Source organism: Mesoplodon densirostris, chromosome 19 (assembly GCF_025265405.1).
Source record: "Mesoplodon densirostris isolate mMesDen1 chromosome 19, mMesDen1 primary haplotype, whole genome shotgun sequence".
NCBI lineage: Eukaryota > Metazoa > Chordata > Mammalia > Artiodactyla > Ziphiidae > Mesoplodon > Mesoplodon densirostris.
Genome location: NC_082679.1, coordinates 46,344,673 through 46,363,766, shown reverse-complemented (window position 1 = coordinate 46,363,766; position 19,094 = coordinate 46,344,673). Strand labels below are relative to the sequence as shown.

At 51.3% G+C, this 19,094-nt stretch overlaps 1 protein-coding gene across 3 annotated transcripts in view; it reads left to right on the top strand.

Annotated features, from left to right (window-relative positions):
• TK2 (thymidine kinase 2) overlaps window positions 1–19,094 on the top strand; it is a 30,767-nt gene that overhangs the window by 600 nt on the left and 11,073 nt on the right. For 2 of the 3 annotated variants that reach the window (XR_009530584.1, XM_060083503.1), the window contains exons 2-6: window positions 749–786; window positions 6,980–7,054; window positions 9,180–9,233; window positions 11,783–11,872; window positions 14,113–14,186. Coding sequence is in view for 2 of the 3 variants with exons in the window: in XM_060083503.1 (XP_059939486.1) it covers window positions 749–786; window positions 6,980–7,054; window positions 9,180–9,233; window positions 11,783–11,872; window positions 14,113–14,186 (331 nt within the window). In the remaining variant the exon portion in view is untranslated. The remainder of the gene's footprint in view (window positions 1–748; window positions 787–6,979; window positions 7,055–9,179; window positions 9,234–11,782; window positions 11,873–14,112; window positions 14,187–19,094) is intronic. The other variant, XM_060083504.1, reaches the window with a different exon arrangement.

Sequence of the window (19,094 nt, the reverse complement as noted above, 5' to 3'; positions counted from 1 at the left end):
AGAACCCCTGTGGGGTGGGTGGGCCGCAATGTCAGCCCCAGGCCTGCAGGAAAAGCCTGAGTCCTGTGCTGAAACCCACCCCTGGGTTTCAGTGGCCCACCCGCCAACCACTCTTACCCCGGAGCTACCAGTGGAGGTCACTGCGTTTTAACTAGCTGGGCACCCATCAGTGAGGATCATAAATATAAAATGTGTGGAAAATGGAAAGCAGAATATACTAAGCACAGTTGGGGCCCTGACGTGCCAACAGGACCCCGGCGGCAGTTTCAGTGTCACACAGATAGATAGCAGCGGTGGGCCTGCCTCCGTCCACCTAGGGAGGGTCCCAGGTGTCACTGGAAAACATTTTTAGGCCAGGGAGCAAGCATAAAAATTACTGTTTTTGTCGTGGCTTAGAAAATTAGGACAAAGTGAGCTATTTTTTAAAAAAATTATTTGTTTATTTTTGGCTGTGTTGGGTCTTCGTTTCTTCTCTAGTTGTGGCAAGCGGGGGCCACTCTTCATCGCGGTGCGCGGGCCTCTCACTGTCGTGGCCTCTCATTGCGGAGCCCAAGCTCCAGACGCACAGGCTCAGTAGTTGTGGCTCACGGGCCTAGTTGCTCCGCGGCATGTGGGATCCTCCCAGACCACGGCCCGAACCCGTGTTCCCTGAATTGGCAGGCAGATTCTCAACCACTGCGCCACCAGGGAAGCCCAAGAGTGAGCTATTTAAAACTAAGTTAAAAAATTGATTTCCTTTCTTTTCTAGATAAACGTAGAGAAAATGAAAAAGAGAAAAAATCTGTGGTAAGTCTCCCTCTTATGTGCACTCTTTCCAGTGTAGGATTATATATGTGTAATAAACACACATGCATAATACACACGTGTTTGGAGGAGGGGAGTGAAGGAATATGTGCACATAGTTAAAAAAACGAATACAAGAGTATCTCCAGGGATAAGGAAGTCTGTCTCCACTCCTGGGCCCCAGACTCCCTCCCCAGAGACCACCTCTGTTACTAGTTTCTGGTATGTCCTTCCTGAGAATCTACACAGGTGGGAGAACACATGTATTCATAGCCTTTAGGTGGATTTGGACTATTAGCTTGATGAATGATTACAAAGGGATTTGAAAAGTGGAAGTCTAGTTTGACTGGGTTAGTGGGTGGCAGCCTGGCTGTGAGGGCAGGTCTGCTGACTGCTGCCCCCAGAATACCAATGCTGAGACCGGTGGGTGGGGGAGGGATAACAGAATTCATGGGGGGGGCCTCCCTGGTGGCGCAGTGGTTGGGAGTCCGCCTGCCGATGCGGGGGACACGGGTTCGTGCCCCGATCCCGGAGGATCCCACATGCCGCGGGGCGGCTGGGCCCGCGAGCCATGGCCGCGGGGCCTGTGTGTCCGGAGCCTGTGCTCCGCGACGGGAGGGGCCACAGCAGTGAGAGGCCCGTGTACAGCAAAGGAAAAAAAAAAAAAAAAAAACCAAAAAAAAAAAAAAAAAAAAAAAAAAAAAGAATTCATGGGGGTCCACAGACAAGGGTTCTACCAGTGCAGTGACTTGGAGGTGCTAGCTCTGGGGTGGGACTGTGGCTGGTGTGAGGTTGAAGGTCAAAGGAGGTCAAACTGGACATGCCCATGGGATGTTTAAGACTTTAGCTGGCTGCGGTGGGGAGCAGTATTTCAGTCACCGTTGACCCAGAGGCTCAGTTCCTTAAGGGAACTGGAAGTTGGTAGATATGGCTGGAAAGGGACTTGCTTGGAGGGTGTGGGCAGGAGTACCTTGGCTGGGATATGCAGAAGGCAGGAGGTGTGGGGAGGCCCCCTGGGGTATTTGGGGTGGTGGAGAGGGCCTGGGAAGGAGTGAAGTCACACGGAGAGGACTGGTGATGAAAATGCTTGAGATTTATGGAAGTTTGTTGCAACTAGAGGTGGGGTGGGGTATGGCATAGGCATCATAGCAGGGGGAAGGGGTTGGTAAGTTGAGCTGGATGGGAATGGATGCAGTATTGTACTGTTAATTATTGAGCTAGCATTGTTGTGAGCCGGGCCTGTCCTAGGTGCTTTCTGGGTGTGGTCTGTTATCCCCCAGACACACAGTAAGTGGTCCATGGGAAGTGGTGTGGAGCCTATGTTCAGGCCCAGGGCTGCTCTTAGTCATTCAAATCCTTTGAGTTCCTGTGTGGACCTGGCGACCTGGGAATCCAACAGCCCCTGTTGTTAGTGAGCCTGTGGTTGGATGCGCGGGATGGCAGTGAATAGGACAATGGTGGATCTGGAACAACAGGGAGTAGGGGCAGGGCTTCTAGAGGATGATGACTGAGGGGAGACTTGAGGCCTCCTGGGAGAAGGAGGAGAGGGCGAGGCAGGAGTGTTGGAGCAGAGGGAACTGCAGGGATAAGTCACAGAGGGATGAGAGACTGAGGCTTGTGGCCAGTCCCAGAGAGGTGGCTGGGGAGGGCCTGGGGGCTGGGAAGCAGGACCGGAGACAGATCCCAGCGCCCGGAGCCCCTGAAAGACTTTACCAGCTGTGATCTGGTTTGCGTCTCAGGAAGAGGTGGTGGACCATGGATAGGGGATGAGGGACCTGGCTGGGCTGGACTGGAGGGGGAGAGGCCAGCAGTGAGGCTGCTCCCACAGGGAGGGTTAGAGACCTTAACTAGGGGCCAAGGAGACAGGCCAGGTTCTGCAGGTGAGTAGGAAGTGGGGCCCAGAGGTTTTGCTGAGTTGCTGGGTGAGGAGAGAAGATGTCCAGGGCCTTGAGGGTGTCTGGGTGGATGGTGCAGCCTTTCCTGAGGACAGGAATGGGAAGAGAAGCCATATGTGGGTGTTGGGGGGTGATAAATTGAGATGCCCATGGGACATCCCATGGGATTGGACAGGACAGGGAATATCTGGGCTGAGCTGCAGGTGTGAAGTGAGTCACCGCCACAGAATTACAAAATAAATTCCAAAGTCGGGTTAAAAAGTAATGACTAATGTTTTCAGGTGAGCAAAGTCTGAACAGACATTTCCTGAGTGAGTTTATTAATGACTAATAAACAGAAGAAAGTGCTCAACCTCCCTAACAGAGAAAGAATGCTTTGGGAGATGGAAGGATGAAAGCTGTGGATCAGACCTCAGACCTGGGTTCCAGTCCCAGCTCTGCTCTTTAGTGGAGGTGGATAAGTCCTTAACCTCTTAGAGCCTCAGTTTCCCCATCTGTGCAAATATTCGTAGCTGTGATTGTTGTGAGGATCAATGTGACAATGTTTGCAAAGTACAGAACCCACAGGGGCTAATTTTATAGACATTATTAACAATGAAATTAACGAAGATTTGGGATGGGATATGCCCAGTATTGGCACAGTATGGTAATAGGCTCACTCTCATCCTTCTAAAAGGGGTGTGAATTGGGTCAGCATTTTAGAGGGTAATTTGGCATCATGCATCAACAGCTGTAAAAACTCACTTATCCTTTGATGCAATGATTATATTTCTAGAAGTCTGTTGAAGGGGATAATCAGAGCCAATGACAAGGATTTATGTACAGGAATGTATACCACAACACAGCTTATCATATCAAAAAAATGGGTGTCACAACACAGTTTTATAATAAAATAAAAGTAACTGGACAGAATGTAACATCCAACAGCAGGGATTTCAATAATTCATGGTATATCTTATATGATGGAATATCATTCAGCCATTCAAAATCATGTTTTTGAAAAATAATGACATAGGAAGGTACTCAGTATGTAAGAGATGAAAAAGAAAAGAATAAAAAAATATAAAGTATGATCCAAATGAAATTATAACTGTTCATAGGGGAAAGGAAAGAAATTGTCAGTCTGGTTAAGGGAAAGTTGGGAGGTCATAAGAGTGGGTGTGTATGAGGGAGAGGGAGAGAGAATTTGGGGGGTGAGGGTGGGAAGTCAGATTCTCTTAGTTCTTTGAATGTTAGATAAAATTAAACTGGGTTCCTTTTTTTAACAAATGGCTTTATTGAGTTATGATTTACATACCCCCAAATTCACTTAATTTTAAGTTTACAATTTAATGATTTTTTTAGTAAATTTATGGAGTTGTGCAACATCACAGTCTAATTTTAGAACATTTCCGTCATTCAGAAAAGAAACCTCGTGCCCATTTGCAGTCACTCCCCCAGATCCAGGCAATCACTACTATGCTTCCTGTCTCTATGGATTTGCCTTTTCTGGATATTTCCTATAAAATGGAATCATATAGCATTTGGTCTTTGTGTCTAGCTTTTTTCACTTTGTGAAATGTTTTTGAGGTGCGCCCACATTGTAGCATGTGTCAGCACTTCATTTCTTTTTATTGCCAAATAGCGATACTATAGTGTTCCGTTTTGTGCACGTACCCCACTTTTTTGGCCATTGGGCAAGTTTCCTTTTTATGGCAGATTTCTCAGGGTCTTTAATAGGACAATATATATTTTGATTCTTCCAGTGGGGGCTTTGGAGCTCTAACCTATTTGCCTCTGGAAAGTTTGGTTCTGATTAAACATTTAAATGATGGTTATCTCTGGAATTATGAGTGATTTTTATTATCTTCCTTTAGTTCTCCATATTTCTTACTGTAAGAATGCTTAAAGTCTATTTTCAGGAAAGATGAAATGTTATTATTTAAAAATAAGGATAGATGGTGCATCACAGCATCAGTTTTAATCATGGGACGTTGGAATCAAGGCCTAATAGCAGAGTGGTGGGCCTGGCTGGCCGTGAGCTCCCATGGCATGGTGAGCATCTTTTCTTGTAATTGCCTCTTACTTTCCTCCCCATCTTCACGCTCATGAACTCGGTGGGTGCTGGGACTGGCTCCTGAATCCACATTGCCTGGCACGTGCAAGGCCTTCTCTTCAATGAGCAGTTGAAAGACTCTCAAAGATGAGAAATGTGTAGAGAAAACTACTTGCCTGAAATATACCAAAATGTAGTGATGTTTGTCTCCCAGTGGTGGGAATATGGGCAGTATTTTCTGCTTTATGATTTTCTCAATCTTTTTCATTGGGCGTGTACTCCTGTTATAATATTTTCAGACATCACTTTTAAAAAATGTTAAAGACTTCCTTTGCTTGACTCCTCTTTCTTCCCTCCATGACAGGGGAACTTGGTGAGATTCTCCATGCCTTGCCTGGTCTAACGAGAAAACCAGTTGGTAATCCAAGGCCCTAGATTTACCAACTTTCAGGATTTCGTGGTGGGAATAGGAACATGTATTTTTGGAAGAATGTCTCATCTGAACAACACGTTCCTTGCAATGAACAGGAAAGAAACATTCTGTGCAGAATGATGTCTAGGTTGAGCTCTTTTTAAATATCTAGGAAAAGTTGTTTCCTTTAAAGAACAACGATAAAAATAAAAGCCACTGGTGCCCTGACGGGGTCTCCCTTTTTGCACATTCACTGTGTTTTCTTGTGCTGAAGGAGTAAGCTGACAGGGAGCCCGGATTGGAGGGCCAGGCCTCTTGGAACTGCGATTGTCTGTTTAGCTCTCCTAGGTAGCCGTTAGGATCAAGGCAGGAGGAAATCTTCTCAGCCAACTGAGAAAGAGTCCAGTTGCTGGCGAGAGTTTGTAGAGGTGGGGCAAGGTGAGACAGCCCACTGTGCCCCTGTGTTTTATGCAGGGTGTGACTGAGGCTCCACTGGGGTCATGAGAAGGGAGTTGCCAGGCCTAGGTGTGAATTCCAGCTCTTTCCCCTGCCAACCCTGGCACCTGGGGCAAGTCACTTAAGTGGCCCATGTTTCTCTGTGGGTGCTTCCAACCTGGGTGTAAAGGTCACTGTGCAGCAGGACAGGTCCCCCCTGGCTGTGTGTACCCCAGGGGACATGTAATATGTGTTGTCAAGGGCAAGTTTGTCTTCTCACATATGTGGAACTGCCCATTTCCTCTCGTGGTCTGATGGAACCAAAGCCATTTGGCCCATGTCACCAGCAGTCCTGGCTGAGCAGCGTCTTGTCAGAATTGCTGGGCAGCAGGTTCAAGGGTCCCAACCCAGAGTCTGATTCAGAGGGTCTGGGTGCTCCGCTGGTGCTTCTGGAGCAGGGTGTCTGCGGACCATTCATTGAGAAACCCTGCCATGGGTCCGTGGTACTCAGCTTCCTCCATGTTGAAATCACCTGGAGAGCTTTCCAAGGTACTGAGGCCTGAGTCCCACCCTGAGATCATGCCAGAATTGGCCTGGGTTGTGGCTTCCTTTTGTGGATTCTTAAAAGTTCCCAGGTGATTCTAGCACATACGTAAGACTGAACCACAGCTTCAGTAGCTTTCTTTCCCTGCAGTGGGGTCCGTGTAGGAGGCTCCTTGTCTTTCTTATGGGTAGACTCCTCCCACCAGTGCCCAGACAGCCCCTTCGCCCCAGTACACTTGGTGTGAGCAGAGTGAGCGTTCAAGCTCTGCTCCTTGCCTTGTGCCCTTCTAGAGCCTCATTTTTCTCTTCTGTGAAAATGTTAGAACCCGCTTCTCAGGTTCTGGCAAGGTTAAGTGCAGGATTGCTGTATGTTGCCCATCTTAGTCCTTTTCTCCTGTCCTCATACCTTCCAGTCCAGGCCAAGCATGTTTTTCTGCACAGAGCAGTGCAGATTCAAGGTAACGTACACATGCTTCCCATCCTTAAAGCCATTAGGTTCTGGTGAAGGAGGCAGGACATTTAGGCCTAAAATCTAACAGTCTGAGGAGTTGAGCTAGGGAAGGGCGGAGCTAGCGCGGCCGAGGGCAAGCTGTGTGGGGTCTAGGGGTTGACCTAAGGGAGTGTCTGTCCCGGAGGGCAGTGGCCTGGTGGCCAGCAGCGGTGGGCCTGGAGCCTGCCACTGAGGGGAAGGATCGGGTGGTTGCTATTACTAACAACAGGACCCTGGGGGTTTCCTCCAGAGGGATTTTTGTGTACACACTGAAGTCTTGGGCTGAACCAATTATGCTGTTCACCTGACCCCTTCCCTAGAAATTCTTCCTGGTATTCCCCCAGACAGTCGATTTCTGGTCCTAACATGCGTTTGTCTTTTGCTAGATATGTGTCGAGGGTAATATTGCAAGCGGGAAGACGACATGCCTGGAGTTCTTCTCCAACACAACTGACATCGAGGTATGGCTTCCACACCAGGTTTGAAGGAACCTGCAAAAGCTTGGTGCGTTTATAAAGGGTGCAAACTGGACCTGCCCTATAGAAATGCTGCTGGGGGAGTGCGTCCTGTGTGAGAGGAGGGAGAGGCCCCTTGGAAGCTTGTGCCTGGTTTCCCCCCAGATTTTGCTCCACACACCCTTTTCTTTGGCTGATTCTGCTTTGTAACCTCTCACTGTAATAAACCTTAGCTATGAGTATGACTATATGCTGAGTCCTGTGAGTCCTCCAACCCGGGGAGGCGGGCGTCTGGGGGACTCCCGACACACCTGTCCTGAGCTGTGTAACTCTCCCTGACACTTCAGAAGCACATGTATTCTCACTGAACACCTTGGAGCCAATGTACAACAACAATACCATCAGCAAGGAGAGTGAACAGCTAATGAGGGTAATACTCTATGCCAGGCACTGTGTTGAGACGTCGTTATATTATCTAATTGATTTCATTCTTACAGGAGTAGTCGCTATGAGACAGGTCCTGTTATTACTTCAGTTGCAGAGGAGGAAACTGAGGCTCAGTGAGGTGACATGGCTTGGCCGGGGTCGCACGGCTAGTGCATGTGGTGCCATGTCCCAGCCCAGGCTGTCTGCTCCAGGGGCCATGCCCTTGTTTGGCTCTATAGTATGCAGAGCTTTTTTGGCTTTAGGAAAACCACCCAGCCTTCAGATCTCAGCTCTGCTCTCTGACCTCCCCTGCTAGGTTACCCTCCATGGTGTAGGTTCTTCTGGCTCCTCTGTACCCTTATTTTGTACTACTACTCGGGGTTTGAAAATATGTGTTGCTTTCTGTGATGACCTGATTAATGTCTGCTTCCCCAGTAAGTTTAAAGTTGAAAGCATGAAGGCAGGGCTGGGGTGGTTTTTCTCTTGCTGAATCCTTGGTACCTAGCGTGGCACCTGGCACAGTGGGTGCTCAGTATTTGTTGAGTGACAGTGCCGCAGATGGGGCACAGGTCAAGGCTGCCTGTGTCCCAGCCTCTGGTGGGCCTGAGTGGTACAGCATATGCTACTCAGCGGATAGGACCAGAGTGCTGAAGACGCAGAAGAAGGAGAGGGAGGTTGGGAGGAGCAGGGAATGATTCACAGAGGAAGGGATATTTGAACTGGATTCTGAAGGATGTATAGGAGTTTTGCATGTAATGAAAGTTGAGGTGAAATGAGGTGAGGTGGGCATACTGGGCAGAACAACAGCATGAGCAAAGGCACAGAGGGGTAAAAGGTGGGGGGAGGTTACTCTTCAGGGGGCTCATGCCTTGCTTTCCTTTGGTCTCTTGTGACCTGTGGCACCTACTCCCATGGACTTGAAGGTCCCCAGAGGGATCCGGATATTCTCCAAAGCTTGGCCCCAAGAGCACCATTTACTTATTTATTTATTTTGGCTGTGCCGGGTCTTAGTTGCGGCAGGCGGACTCCTTAGTTGCGGCATGCATGCAGGATCTAGTTCCCCGACCAGGGATCGATCCCGGACTCCCTGCATTGCGAGCGCAGGGTCTTACCCACTGGACCACCAGGGAAGTCCCAAGGGCACCATTTAAATCCTTTCCAGCACACACCTGCACAGCTTAGGGAGGCTACTAAAGAAACAGGACTCTTTGCCGGCAGTGTGCCCAACACAGAGCTCAGAGGGAGGAAGGGGAGGCGGAGCACGCTGCCAAGGTCACTGGAGGCCCCCAGGCCGGAAGCTGGGTGCAAGCTGCAGCCTGAAGTGCAAGAAGCAGCCTCCCTCTTGGCTTCTCTCACCTCCCTGCCTTCCTGATGTGGTGGGCAGTAAGGGGCAGGGTGGAACACATGGAGGGGGGATTGGGAGAACCCACTTGCCCCCGGGGAGCTCCCGTGGCAGCAGGAGAAGTGGCGTGTGCATATGCTCGTATACAGGGGTGGACAGAGTGGTTCTCAAGTCATTTCTTGAAGCTGCGCCTGGAGCCACGTCTGCATGGAGTTGTGGCCTCGCAGGGAGGGTTGCTCCACTATTTTGGCCCACCCTGGGCGCCCAAATCTTGACTCTCTCCCCCATCCCACCCCTAACACGAGCCTTCACAGAGCTCAGAACTGAGGAGCAGCAACTTTCTGATGGTTTCTTTCCTGACAGGTGTTAACGGAGCCCGTGCCCAAGTGGAGAAATGTCCGAGGCCATAATCCTCTGGTGAGTGTGTTCTATGTGTGAACCGCCAGCTGCCCCTTAAGTGCACAGGCACAGCGCTGCTGGTGCCTGAGCCTGCACCCTGTCCAGACGTGTCCTTGCTCTTCGGTGGGTGGTGGGGGAGAGGGAGGGGACAAAGGGAAAATGGCAGCATGTCGATGGTCTGAGGCCAGGGTTCTTTGAGGCCTGGCTGGGCATGTAAGGAGCCCAGGGACCTCCTCTCAGCTATCCCAAACTATCCCAAGTGGTCGGCCCCAGCTACCGGGTGGTCCTTCTCCTGCTGCTCATTCTTACCCCACCCTCTCCTAGAAGAAACCCAGGTCTCCTCAGGCCTAGCCCTCCAGGACCTGTCCCTAAGTAACTAGCTTCCTTGGTAAACCTCTGATTGGGGTTTGCACTTGCCAATGCCCAGGGGCGGCCTCAGGCTCACCCTGAAGCTACCAGTCCGCTTTCCCAAGGGTGGACCTAGCAAGTAGGGGCTGTAATGTGCCTGTGCCCCCCCCACCTCGTTCCCCGTTCAGAAGGCTCAACTCTGGCTGCTTGAAAGAGGTGGGTGGAGTCTGGGTCCTGTAAGAGTGAGCTCAAGAAAGGGATGTTGGTTCTGGGCTCCTGTCCCATGATGGAGGAACGATTAGTTTCGTTTTTCAGGTAAGGAAACCGTGGCTGAAATAGGTTGCCCAAGGTCACACAGCTGGTAAATGACAGATCTAGGTTTGAACCTTGGACTAGGGGGAGGCTGTGCTGTCCCCTCATTTCTAGCAACACAACTGGCATCTCCTTGTGTGGTTCTTTAGACTCTGAGTTCCGCTAAGGGCAGGGACTGTGTCTGATTTGGCTCACCGTTTTTTTGCTAGAACATAGCACAGTGCTGAGCACTTAGTAGCTGCTTGTTCACTGATTGATTCAGCCAGTATTCGTTGCATGCCTGCCATGTGCCAGACACTATTCTAGATGCTGGGGCGGTGAACGCCTTGAAGCTTCTGCTCTGCTGGCCCTAATATCCCAGTGTGGGGAGGCAGAAGGCAATTAAAAAGTGTGTGATACGGTGGGTGGTGACAGGAGCCAAGAAGGCATCTAAAGCAGGTAAAAGGATATTATTTAAATAAGACAAAACCTCTCAGAGCTTTTGAATAAAGAATCCCAGAGACGGGAAAAGAGTTTCACCTCTCAGCAAGGGGGAGAAGATGGAATGCCAGTCGTGGGCATACAAGGAAGCTCAGAAACATTCCTGTCTTCTAGGAAACCGGGAGGAACCAGGGCTGGATCGTTATGTAAGACAACTAGAGTTGCAGACGTTAGGGGTTAGAGGTGACATTCACAGGACCCAGTCCCAGTCTCAGAAGTCTGAGCATCCGTGGCACAAAGAGCATCGCCAATGACAGGTTTTTTTTTTTTTTTTTTTTTTTGTGTGTGGTTCGCGGGCCTCTCACTGTTGTGGCCTCTCCCATTGTGGAGCACAGGCTCCGGATGCACAGGCTCAGCGGCCATGGCTCACGTGCCCAGCCGCTCCACGGCATGTGGGATCTTCCTGGACCGGGGCACGAACCCGTGTCCCCTGCATCGGCAGGCAGACTCTCAACCACTGTGCCACCAGGGAAGCCCCAATGACAGTTTTATAATAAAAAAAACAACAGAATTAGATATTTTTACACAAGTTTCCACTCTAGACAGAGGAGCAAGATTGATAGTTTTGTGAAAAGTCTCAGTTCATCACTTGATCTGAATCGGTTTTCTGATGCAGAAAGGTCTTTTTTCCTGCAGCTGTCAGGCAAGAGGGAGTGTTTCTCCTAACTTTTCTGAGATTCTTTCACCTGCAGTTAGGAGTTTGCAGTTTTCAATGCAGAGCCCCGGAGTTTCATTAGTTAGCACCAAGAGAAAAAGAAGCAAAAATGTGGAAAAGAGCAGAATAGGATTATTAGCAAGTGGAACATGGAGCAGGAAGTATTTTGTATCTACAGGCAGTAGAGAGCGATTGAGGGGGTGGATTCTGTTTTAGAGAGGATGGTTGGGAAGGCGTCTCTGACAAAGTGACATTTGAGCAGAAACCTAAAGAAAGCGTGGGAGGGAGCAGTGCAGGTATCTGGGGGAGAGTGTTCAGACAGAAGGCACAGCAAAGGCACTGCGTTGAAATCGCACTTGGGTGTTTGGGTAACACTAAGGAAGCTCATGTGGTTGGAAGCTCACAGAGCCAAAGGAAGAATGGTTAGAGACAAGAGAAGATGGAAGTGATTGTCTAGGGCCCTGTGGGCCTTGGTAAGGGCTTTCGATTTCATTGTGAATGCGGTGGGAAGCCAGGGAGGGTCCTGAACAGGGGAGTGATGATAACTGGCTCCTGTAGTATAACAGGCTCACTGGCTGCCGGATAGAGAGCAGGCTGCAGGGGCTCAGTGAACATGATTGAATGCCTGAATGAATGCTCCCTGGGACTTTATATAGGATTCTATTATAGCTGCTCCCAGGCTGTCCTGTAACTGCTCCATTGTCTGTCTCTGTCCACTCTGTGACCGGGCTGGGAGTCCTACAGATAGAGCACTGCATTCTCCCCTCTTTAGGGTCTGATGTACCGGGACGCCTGTCGATGGGGCCTCACGCTGCAGACATACGTGCAGCTCACCATGCTGGACCAGCACACTCGTCCTCAGGTACATTTCAGATGCTTGGTTTCAACCTTCTTTTTTTTTTTTTTTTTTTTTTTTTTTTTGTGGTACGCGGGCCTCTCACTGTTGTGGCCTCTTCCGTTGTGGAGCACAGGCTCTGGACGCGCAGGCTCAGCGGCCATGGCTCACAGGCCCAGCCGCTCTGCGGCATGTGGGATCTTCCCGGACTGGGGCATGAACTCGTGTCCCTGCATCGGCAGGTGGACTCTCAACCACTGCACCACCAGGGAAGCCCATGGTTTCAACCTTCTTAAACACAGTTTTCTTCACATGAGTGGCATGTGGTTGCCAGGAAGGGAAACCTCACAAGGAAGCCCTGCTGGGCCTTCAGAGCTGCTCAACCTCCTCTGTCTCTGGGGCCAAGGTCTCTGTTCCTACAGCTCTCTGAGGACCAGCCTCCAGTGCCCCCACCCACCAACTTCAGCTAGCCAAGAACTTGCTTTGATGCCATGTAAGCCCGAGTCTTCATGACCCGACCGCTCCTGGGCTCAACTCCCTTTAACTCAGCTCTTCTCAAAGTGTGGTCCCTGGACTAGGAGCAGCGGCAGCGCCTGGAAACTTGTTAGAAATGCACATTTTCTGGCCCCATCCTGGACCTGCTGAATCAGAAATTCTGAGGTGAGGCCCAGCAATCTGGGTTTTATCAAGCTCTCCAGGTGATTTTAACACATCCCTTATTTATTTGCAAATTCGTTTGCATGAGAACTGCTGATCTAACCTTCACAAGGCTTGTTCACATTCTCAGTTCAGGTTCTTGAGAGAAAGAATCTGATTGGCTCAGCTTGGGTCAGGTGTCCAGCCCTGGTCCAGTCAGGTATTGAGGCAGGTCGCAAACACGTCCACTTAGGCCCCTTCCATCAGCAGGGTGTGAATAGGGGCAGAGTCTCTTAGAAGAAAGGCTGGCTGAGAGATCCGATTGGCACCTGTGGTTCAGAATGGCAAGTACCACCTAAGAGACTGGCTTTGGAGGCTCTCCTTGAAGGAGACGGGAGATCCATCAGCCAGTTTCTCTGACACAGCCATTCAGTGGTTTGATGCAAGGCTGGGCACTTGCAACCATAGCTATCATTCTTCTACAAATCTGTGTCTTTTAATAATAGAAAAAGATATGAGCAGAACCATATGAATTTCTGTCTCCCCAAAAATCTGTCTAAAAGATAGATGTCAGAGTATGGTCTGAGGTTGGCATGCTCCCTACTTTTCCTGAGTGGGCACTCGATTGCAAATGTAAATTGTATCTAGTATATCTGAATATAATGGGCTGTATGTGTGTTCTTTTGTTTAAGGAAATCTATCAGGAAGGAGGCAGAGAAAGAGAGATGGACGGACTAGGAAAGAGGAGGAGAAGGAGAGAGGGATAAATGGGGACCTAGCAAAAGATGGGCAGCAGAGAGTCATAAGTAAGGAGAGGACTGAAAAATAGAAAAGAAGGCAGAGGGACAGATAGACAAATAGGAGAGTCCGGAAATTCCTGGGTTATGGCTTTACATCAGCCTCTGATTTGCTGGTCCAGGTCCCATTGGGTGCTGTGGGCCAGGCGGAGTGAGAGCAGTGTTTGCCCACTTGGTGTCAAGAGTAAGAGCACCTCCGGCTTCCCAATGGGACACTGTGGACAAAGGGAAAAGGCCTTCTGTGGAGGGTGTGTGCATGCTGGCAGAGAGGGGCCACGTCAGTGCCGTCCTCCCTCTTCCTGGGCACAGTCCTTTCCAGCTTTGGAGGGCTGCAGTGATCCCCAGCCAGCCCTGTGAGGAGGCGGTGAAGTTGGCAGGCATGCTGGTGGGGTTCCCTAAAGCCACAGCCCAGCCCTCTCGGAGCTCTGCCTCTGCTTAAGCAAATGCATCCTATTTAGGTCCATGATAATCACCACACTTCGTGCTTGCCACCACTTTCCCGGGGGGCACTTGGCAGTTTTTCTAGCACTTCCCCAAACCCACAGTCCAGTGGAGCCTCACCCCTCCTGTGAAGGAGGCTGCTGCTGACAGGCCCTCCACCCGGCCTTGCTGCACTGACCACTGAGCTTCAGGGTATGGTATGGGGAGGGTCCAGGGCCCAGGGAGCCTAACGTGGGACACACGGTTCTCTGGTGTCCACCTCCCTCTCCAGAGGCTTCTCAGTTCTCGTATTCAGCATAGACCATAGGCAGGGGGAGCAACAGGCATTCTTCAAGGCTTCCTGACCCCTTCCTCTTTGCCTGAGTTAGTGAATCACTTTTTGTTTTCTTGTAGACATTGCCTGTACGGTTGATGGAGCGGTCGATTCACAGCGCAAGATACGTTTTTGTAGAAAACTTGTATAGAAGGTACCGTAGTTTGCACAATCGATAATTTTTTAAGCTATTAAATTTTTAGAAATGAAATTGGAACTTCTTTATCTAATTGACACATACTGAGTACCTACTGTGTAACAACCAACCACGAAACCTCAGTGACAGACAGCTGTCTGCACTGATGGCTTGGCCGTCCAGGGCGGTCGACCCAACGGCTCTGCTGACCTTGGCTGGCTCAATGATATGACCAGGGGTTGGCTGGTCTAGGGTGGCCCGGTGAGGGTGACTGGGGTGACTCATCTCTCATCTGCTTGCTGATCCTCCTCCTGGGACGGGCAAGCTGGCCTGGGCATTCACGTCTCGTGGTGATGGCAGATCAAAAGCACCGTAGTTCTTTCTCAGGTCTCTGCTTCATGTTCGCTAACATCCATTGGCCAAAGCAGGTCACACCAGCCCACCCCAGTCTGAGAGGGGGCAGGGCCCTGTGGGTTACATGGAAAAGTGGGAGGAGACAGGGAGGGGTGAAGATTCAGATCGACTAGAGCAATCCGTCCAGCAGTGTGCATGATATTTGTTGTGGTTTCACTCACAGCTGTCTTCTGCCCTCATGGGAGCAGACTCTGTCACACAGACCTAGGTGGGGGGGCTTCTGGTGGCCCTCAGTGCTGTGGCCTCAGAGGTGTGGGGTCCTCCACTCCTGCGCTCAGTTGACTGCTGATGTTTGGGGGTCTTGGGGAATGGGCTGCAGCTTCTTCTCTGCCTCTCCCTTCTTGGTAGCTTTGAGCTTCACTCCCTCACAGAGCTGGTCCTGATATCTGCCTTCCACTCTCTACACCCTGGCTCCCCGTTCCCTCCCATCTGCAGCTGTGGTCCCAGCCTCCCTGTCTAGGTGGGTTGAGCCTCTCATTCTTTTTTTTTCTTTTCTTTTCTTTATTTTTGGCTGCGTTGGGTCTTCGCTGCTGTGCTCGGACTTTCTGTAGTTGTGGTGAGCGGGGGCTACTCTTGGTTGCGGTGTGTGGGCTTCTCATTGCGGTGGCTTCTCTTTGTTGTGGAGCACTGGTTCTGGGGCGCACGGGCTTTAGTAGTTGTGGCTCATGGGCTCTAGAACTCAGTCTCAGTAGTTGTGGCGCATGGGCTTAGTTGCTCTGTGGCACATGGGATCTTCCTGGACCAGGGCTCAAACCCACGTCCCCTGTGTTGGCAGGTGGATCCTTTTTTTTTTTTTTTTTGGCGGTACGCGGGCCTCTCACTGTTGTGGCCTCTCCCGTTGCGGAGCACAGGCTCCGGACGCGCAGGCTCAGTGGCCATGGCTCACGGGCCCAGCCGCTCCGCGGCATGTGGGATCTTCCCGGACCGGGGCACGAACCCATGTCCCCTGCATTGGCAGGCAGACTCTCAACCACTGTGCCACCAGGGAAGCCCCTCTTGTTATTCTTAATTACTTCTTTCTGTTGGTTTTCTTCGTGGTATTCAAGACAACTTCTAATTCTTTCTGTTGATTTTCTTGTGGTATTCAAGACAACTTCTAATTAGGTTGAACCATATGAAATTGTTAACACTTGACCAATTTTGACCTACAAAAATGGCAGTTTTATGTGGTTTAACTTAGTATCTATTTACTTGTTTGTCTATTGCATGTCCCACCAACTGGACCATAAGCTCCTTGAAGGCAAGGGAGCATGTCTGGTTTGCTGGCCTAGCTGGTACCCAGCACAGAGCTGGCACCTGGGTGATACTTGTTAGCTATTGCTGAGTGTCAGGACCTGTGGCTGGTCTTTGGTCTCCAGCCCAACTTGGCCCCCAGCTGTTTCATACCCCTTCCTCTGAGGGTGCCACAAAAAGGCTTCTCCCTGGGTCCTGAGCTGCCAAGGGTCGTGACCTAGAGCCTGTGTGGTCCCAGGGTGAGAGCCTCTGCCCCTACCCACTCCAAGCATCCCCAGTGCTATGGGGTCGGGGTTGGCAGCCAGGGCGAGTCCTGACTGTAGCTTTGTCCTTTGACCTCAGAACTTCCTTGTGGGCTCTACCCTTCCAGCAGGCAGCATTCCTGATGCTGGAGCCCCATCCGCACCTGGCTGCCTGCGTGTCTAGTGGGGCTGGTGTGCCCACTGCTAGGTTTACACAGCCCTTCGCCCTCCCTTGCTCCTGCTCATTAGTGCCTCTGCCACAGGGAGGACGGTCAGAGGAGAGGAGAGAGGAGGACGAGGGAACCCCTCCGGTGTTCATTTACTGCGGACCCCGGCAGTGGGTGGGATTCCCTGTGACCCTCGCGTAGCTGGGCTGTCTCTGTTTTCTAGTCGCAGTCAGCCTGGCTAGTTCTGTGTGGCAGCCAGTGGCTCTTTTTGAAGAGGGTGACCTGGAATGGAATGACTGGAAGTCAAGGGGAGAGAGTGGAGGGTGGACTTAAGTGCACTTCAGTTCCATCCTGGCTCTGGAGACATTGTGAGCACAACCAGGTTCCTGAACCTCTCTGAGCCCGTCTCCTCTCTGATTCTGTTGTCCATCTCTGGAAAGCCTTTGGAGTGGTTGCCTGGTTAAGGTTTGTGTCCCTTGCCCACCGTGGTCTTCACGAAATTTGCCAGTTGGACCCCCCTCCCCACATAGGCTGCCTAACGTCTGGTGAGCTTGCCCAGGAGCTGCTTGTGTTGCTTGTTCCGGGCGCAGTTTTAAATTTTAGCTGATGTCCCGGGCTTTGGTTCCTCACACCTATGGTCCTTCATTTCAGCACTTCTGATGGGTGGTTCTCTGTTCCCTGACCTCCGTGGCTGTGGTCCAGGTCACTGGTCCATTTAATGGGGCCTTGCCCTGGGCTGTTTCGTGGGTAGGAAAAGGCTGTAGCTTTTCATTTTGGGGGGCTCTTTTCCTTCATATTTACACCTCCCATTGGCCCTCCCAGAATGCCTGGCATCTGTGGGTAGGATTTCTGTGGGACAGTGAACCACAGAAGAAATTCACAGCATCCTTGTTTCTGTTCCCGGGACCTAATTGTTTTAAGTTCACACAGCCTCCAGAGGGCACGGATTTCCTTGAAGATGTTGTTGGAGCCTCGAGACTGATCTCTGGTATCACTTGTTGGAGCCCAAAGGCTGTGGGTTGGCCCGAGGGATCACTGTGGCACCCTGGGGGGCCAGGCCATCCGCCACTTTGGTTTCAGGGAGATGGGAGAAGGCAGTGCTCCTCAAACCCTTTCCCTGAAGTCTCCAAAGGCAGAGAAACGCTCACCCAGGCGGCCGCTTCCCTGCAGGTTTTCCCAGCCTGCGTACCCGAAGCAGCCGGCTAACTAACTGGAAATTTCTTTGAAGACTTCTCTGCGAAGTCTTTGCATTCTATCCCATAACATATCCTTGTGATTGTAACAACTGGTGTGTTCAGCACGTGGCTGGGAGTCCCCCTCACTCAGCCATACTCCCCAGAGAGCCTGAGTTTTGGGCGGCAGAGATCCAAGGGCAGGGACACCAAGAGGCACCTTCCCAGTGCAGGCCATTCACTTGTGGGACTGGTGCAGCTTATCTGAGAGTAGGCATGGCTCATGTGGTTGAGGGGCAGGGCAGGGACCCGTGGGCAGGAGCTGCAGTTACTGTCCTTCCGTTTGAACCCTCCAGGCAGCACTGAGGGGGGCACTGTTGACCGTGATTGGCAGATCAGGAACCACGTGGGGTTCGAAGGCCTTGCTCCTTCCTGGTTGGGCAGGAAACTGACCGGGGGGCTGACCTGCACACTGCTCTGTGGGGCAGCGGTGAAGGAGGAAATGGTGAGACATCTAGATTTCTCTCTGTAAGGCCAGAGGCTTCAGGCCCAGGGGAGCCCCCAGTGTGCTGGCTCCGGGGGACCAGGCCTCTGCCCCTTTCCACCCAGGCCCTACACTCAGCTTCTCCCACAGACTCCGTGCGTCTTGTTAATGCACCCATGCTGCTTCCCGGGTGGGGCCCGAGAGCCTGCATTTCTAGCAGACAAGCACCCCGGGTAGCTATCATCCTGCTGGTTGGCGTCACACTTGGAGGGGCAGCCTCCGAAGAAGGCAGCAGCCAGGTGGCCCGCAAGGGGCTGTCTGTGCCAGTCATGGTCCTTTCCCCTGGGAGTTTTGCCCCGTGGCTTCCTTGGGGCCTCACCTGGGCCTTAGGGGTCATTGAAAGCAAGACCTTGGGGGGCATTGGGGCAGGTGGCCAGCCAGAGTGAAAGTTCTTCATGGAGCAGGATTTCCTCAGCTTCCTGCACCACTTGCAGTTTCTTCATTTCACATTTGTGGCTTCAGATTTCGGTTGTCGGGGGTTTTGTTGCATTACCTTTGTTTCCAGGGTCTCCGGGTGTATCCCTAGGTCAGGAGTGAGGCAGCTGTAGGCCACAGGTTTTCTTCTTGGAGGCGCAGTAAACAGCATTTCTAGCCAGAGCTAAAGAAGTGACAGGTGGGAGGAAGGGTGGGACGTGGGCTTTCTTCTTGGTCACTTTCGTTAGAAACCCAGCTCCTCTCCATGCAATGGGCCTTCCACAGTGAAGTGGTGCTGCCAAGGTAGATGTTTCCATGCCCCCCAAATACGGATTACCATCATTTTGAGCCTAAACCAAATGACGCCTTGAACTGGGTTTGGCTGGATCCTTTGCTCATACCCAGAGTAGGATGTTTTGGTTCCCACCTGTGGAAGTTCGGCTGGGTACTGGGAACCGCAAGACGGCTTGTGTGGGGTGTCAGCTCTTGCCTGGGAGCTTGTGTGGGGACAGCCCTTACACAAGGCAGGGGCTGCATGGCCGCTGCCCCTTCAGCCTGGGGGTTGGTCCTTTTCTCTTTCACAGAAGCCCCTGCAGCCTTGGCTTGGAATCTGGAGGGACTGGGATGGAAGGAAGGACGGTAGGCGTGGCTTTGCTCCCTGCAGTTGCAGGCTCGGGTGCACAGAAAAGCCCACGTTCTGCAATTCTGCATCCCCCAAAGCCAAATTTCTGGAAGGGCTT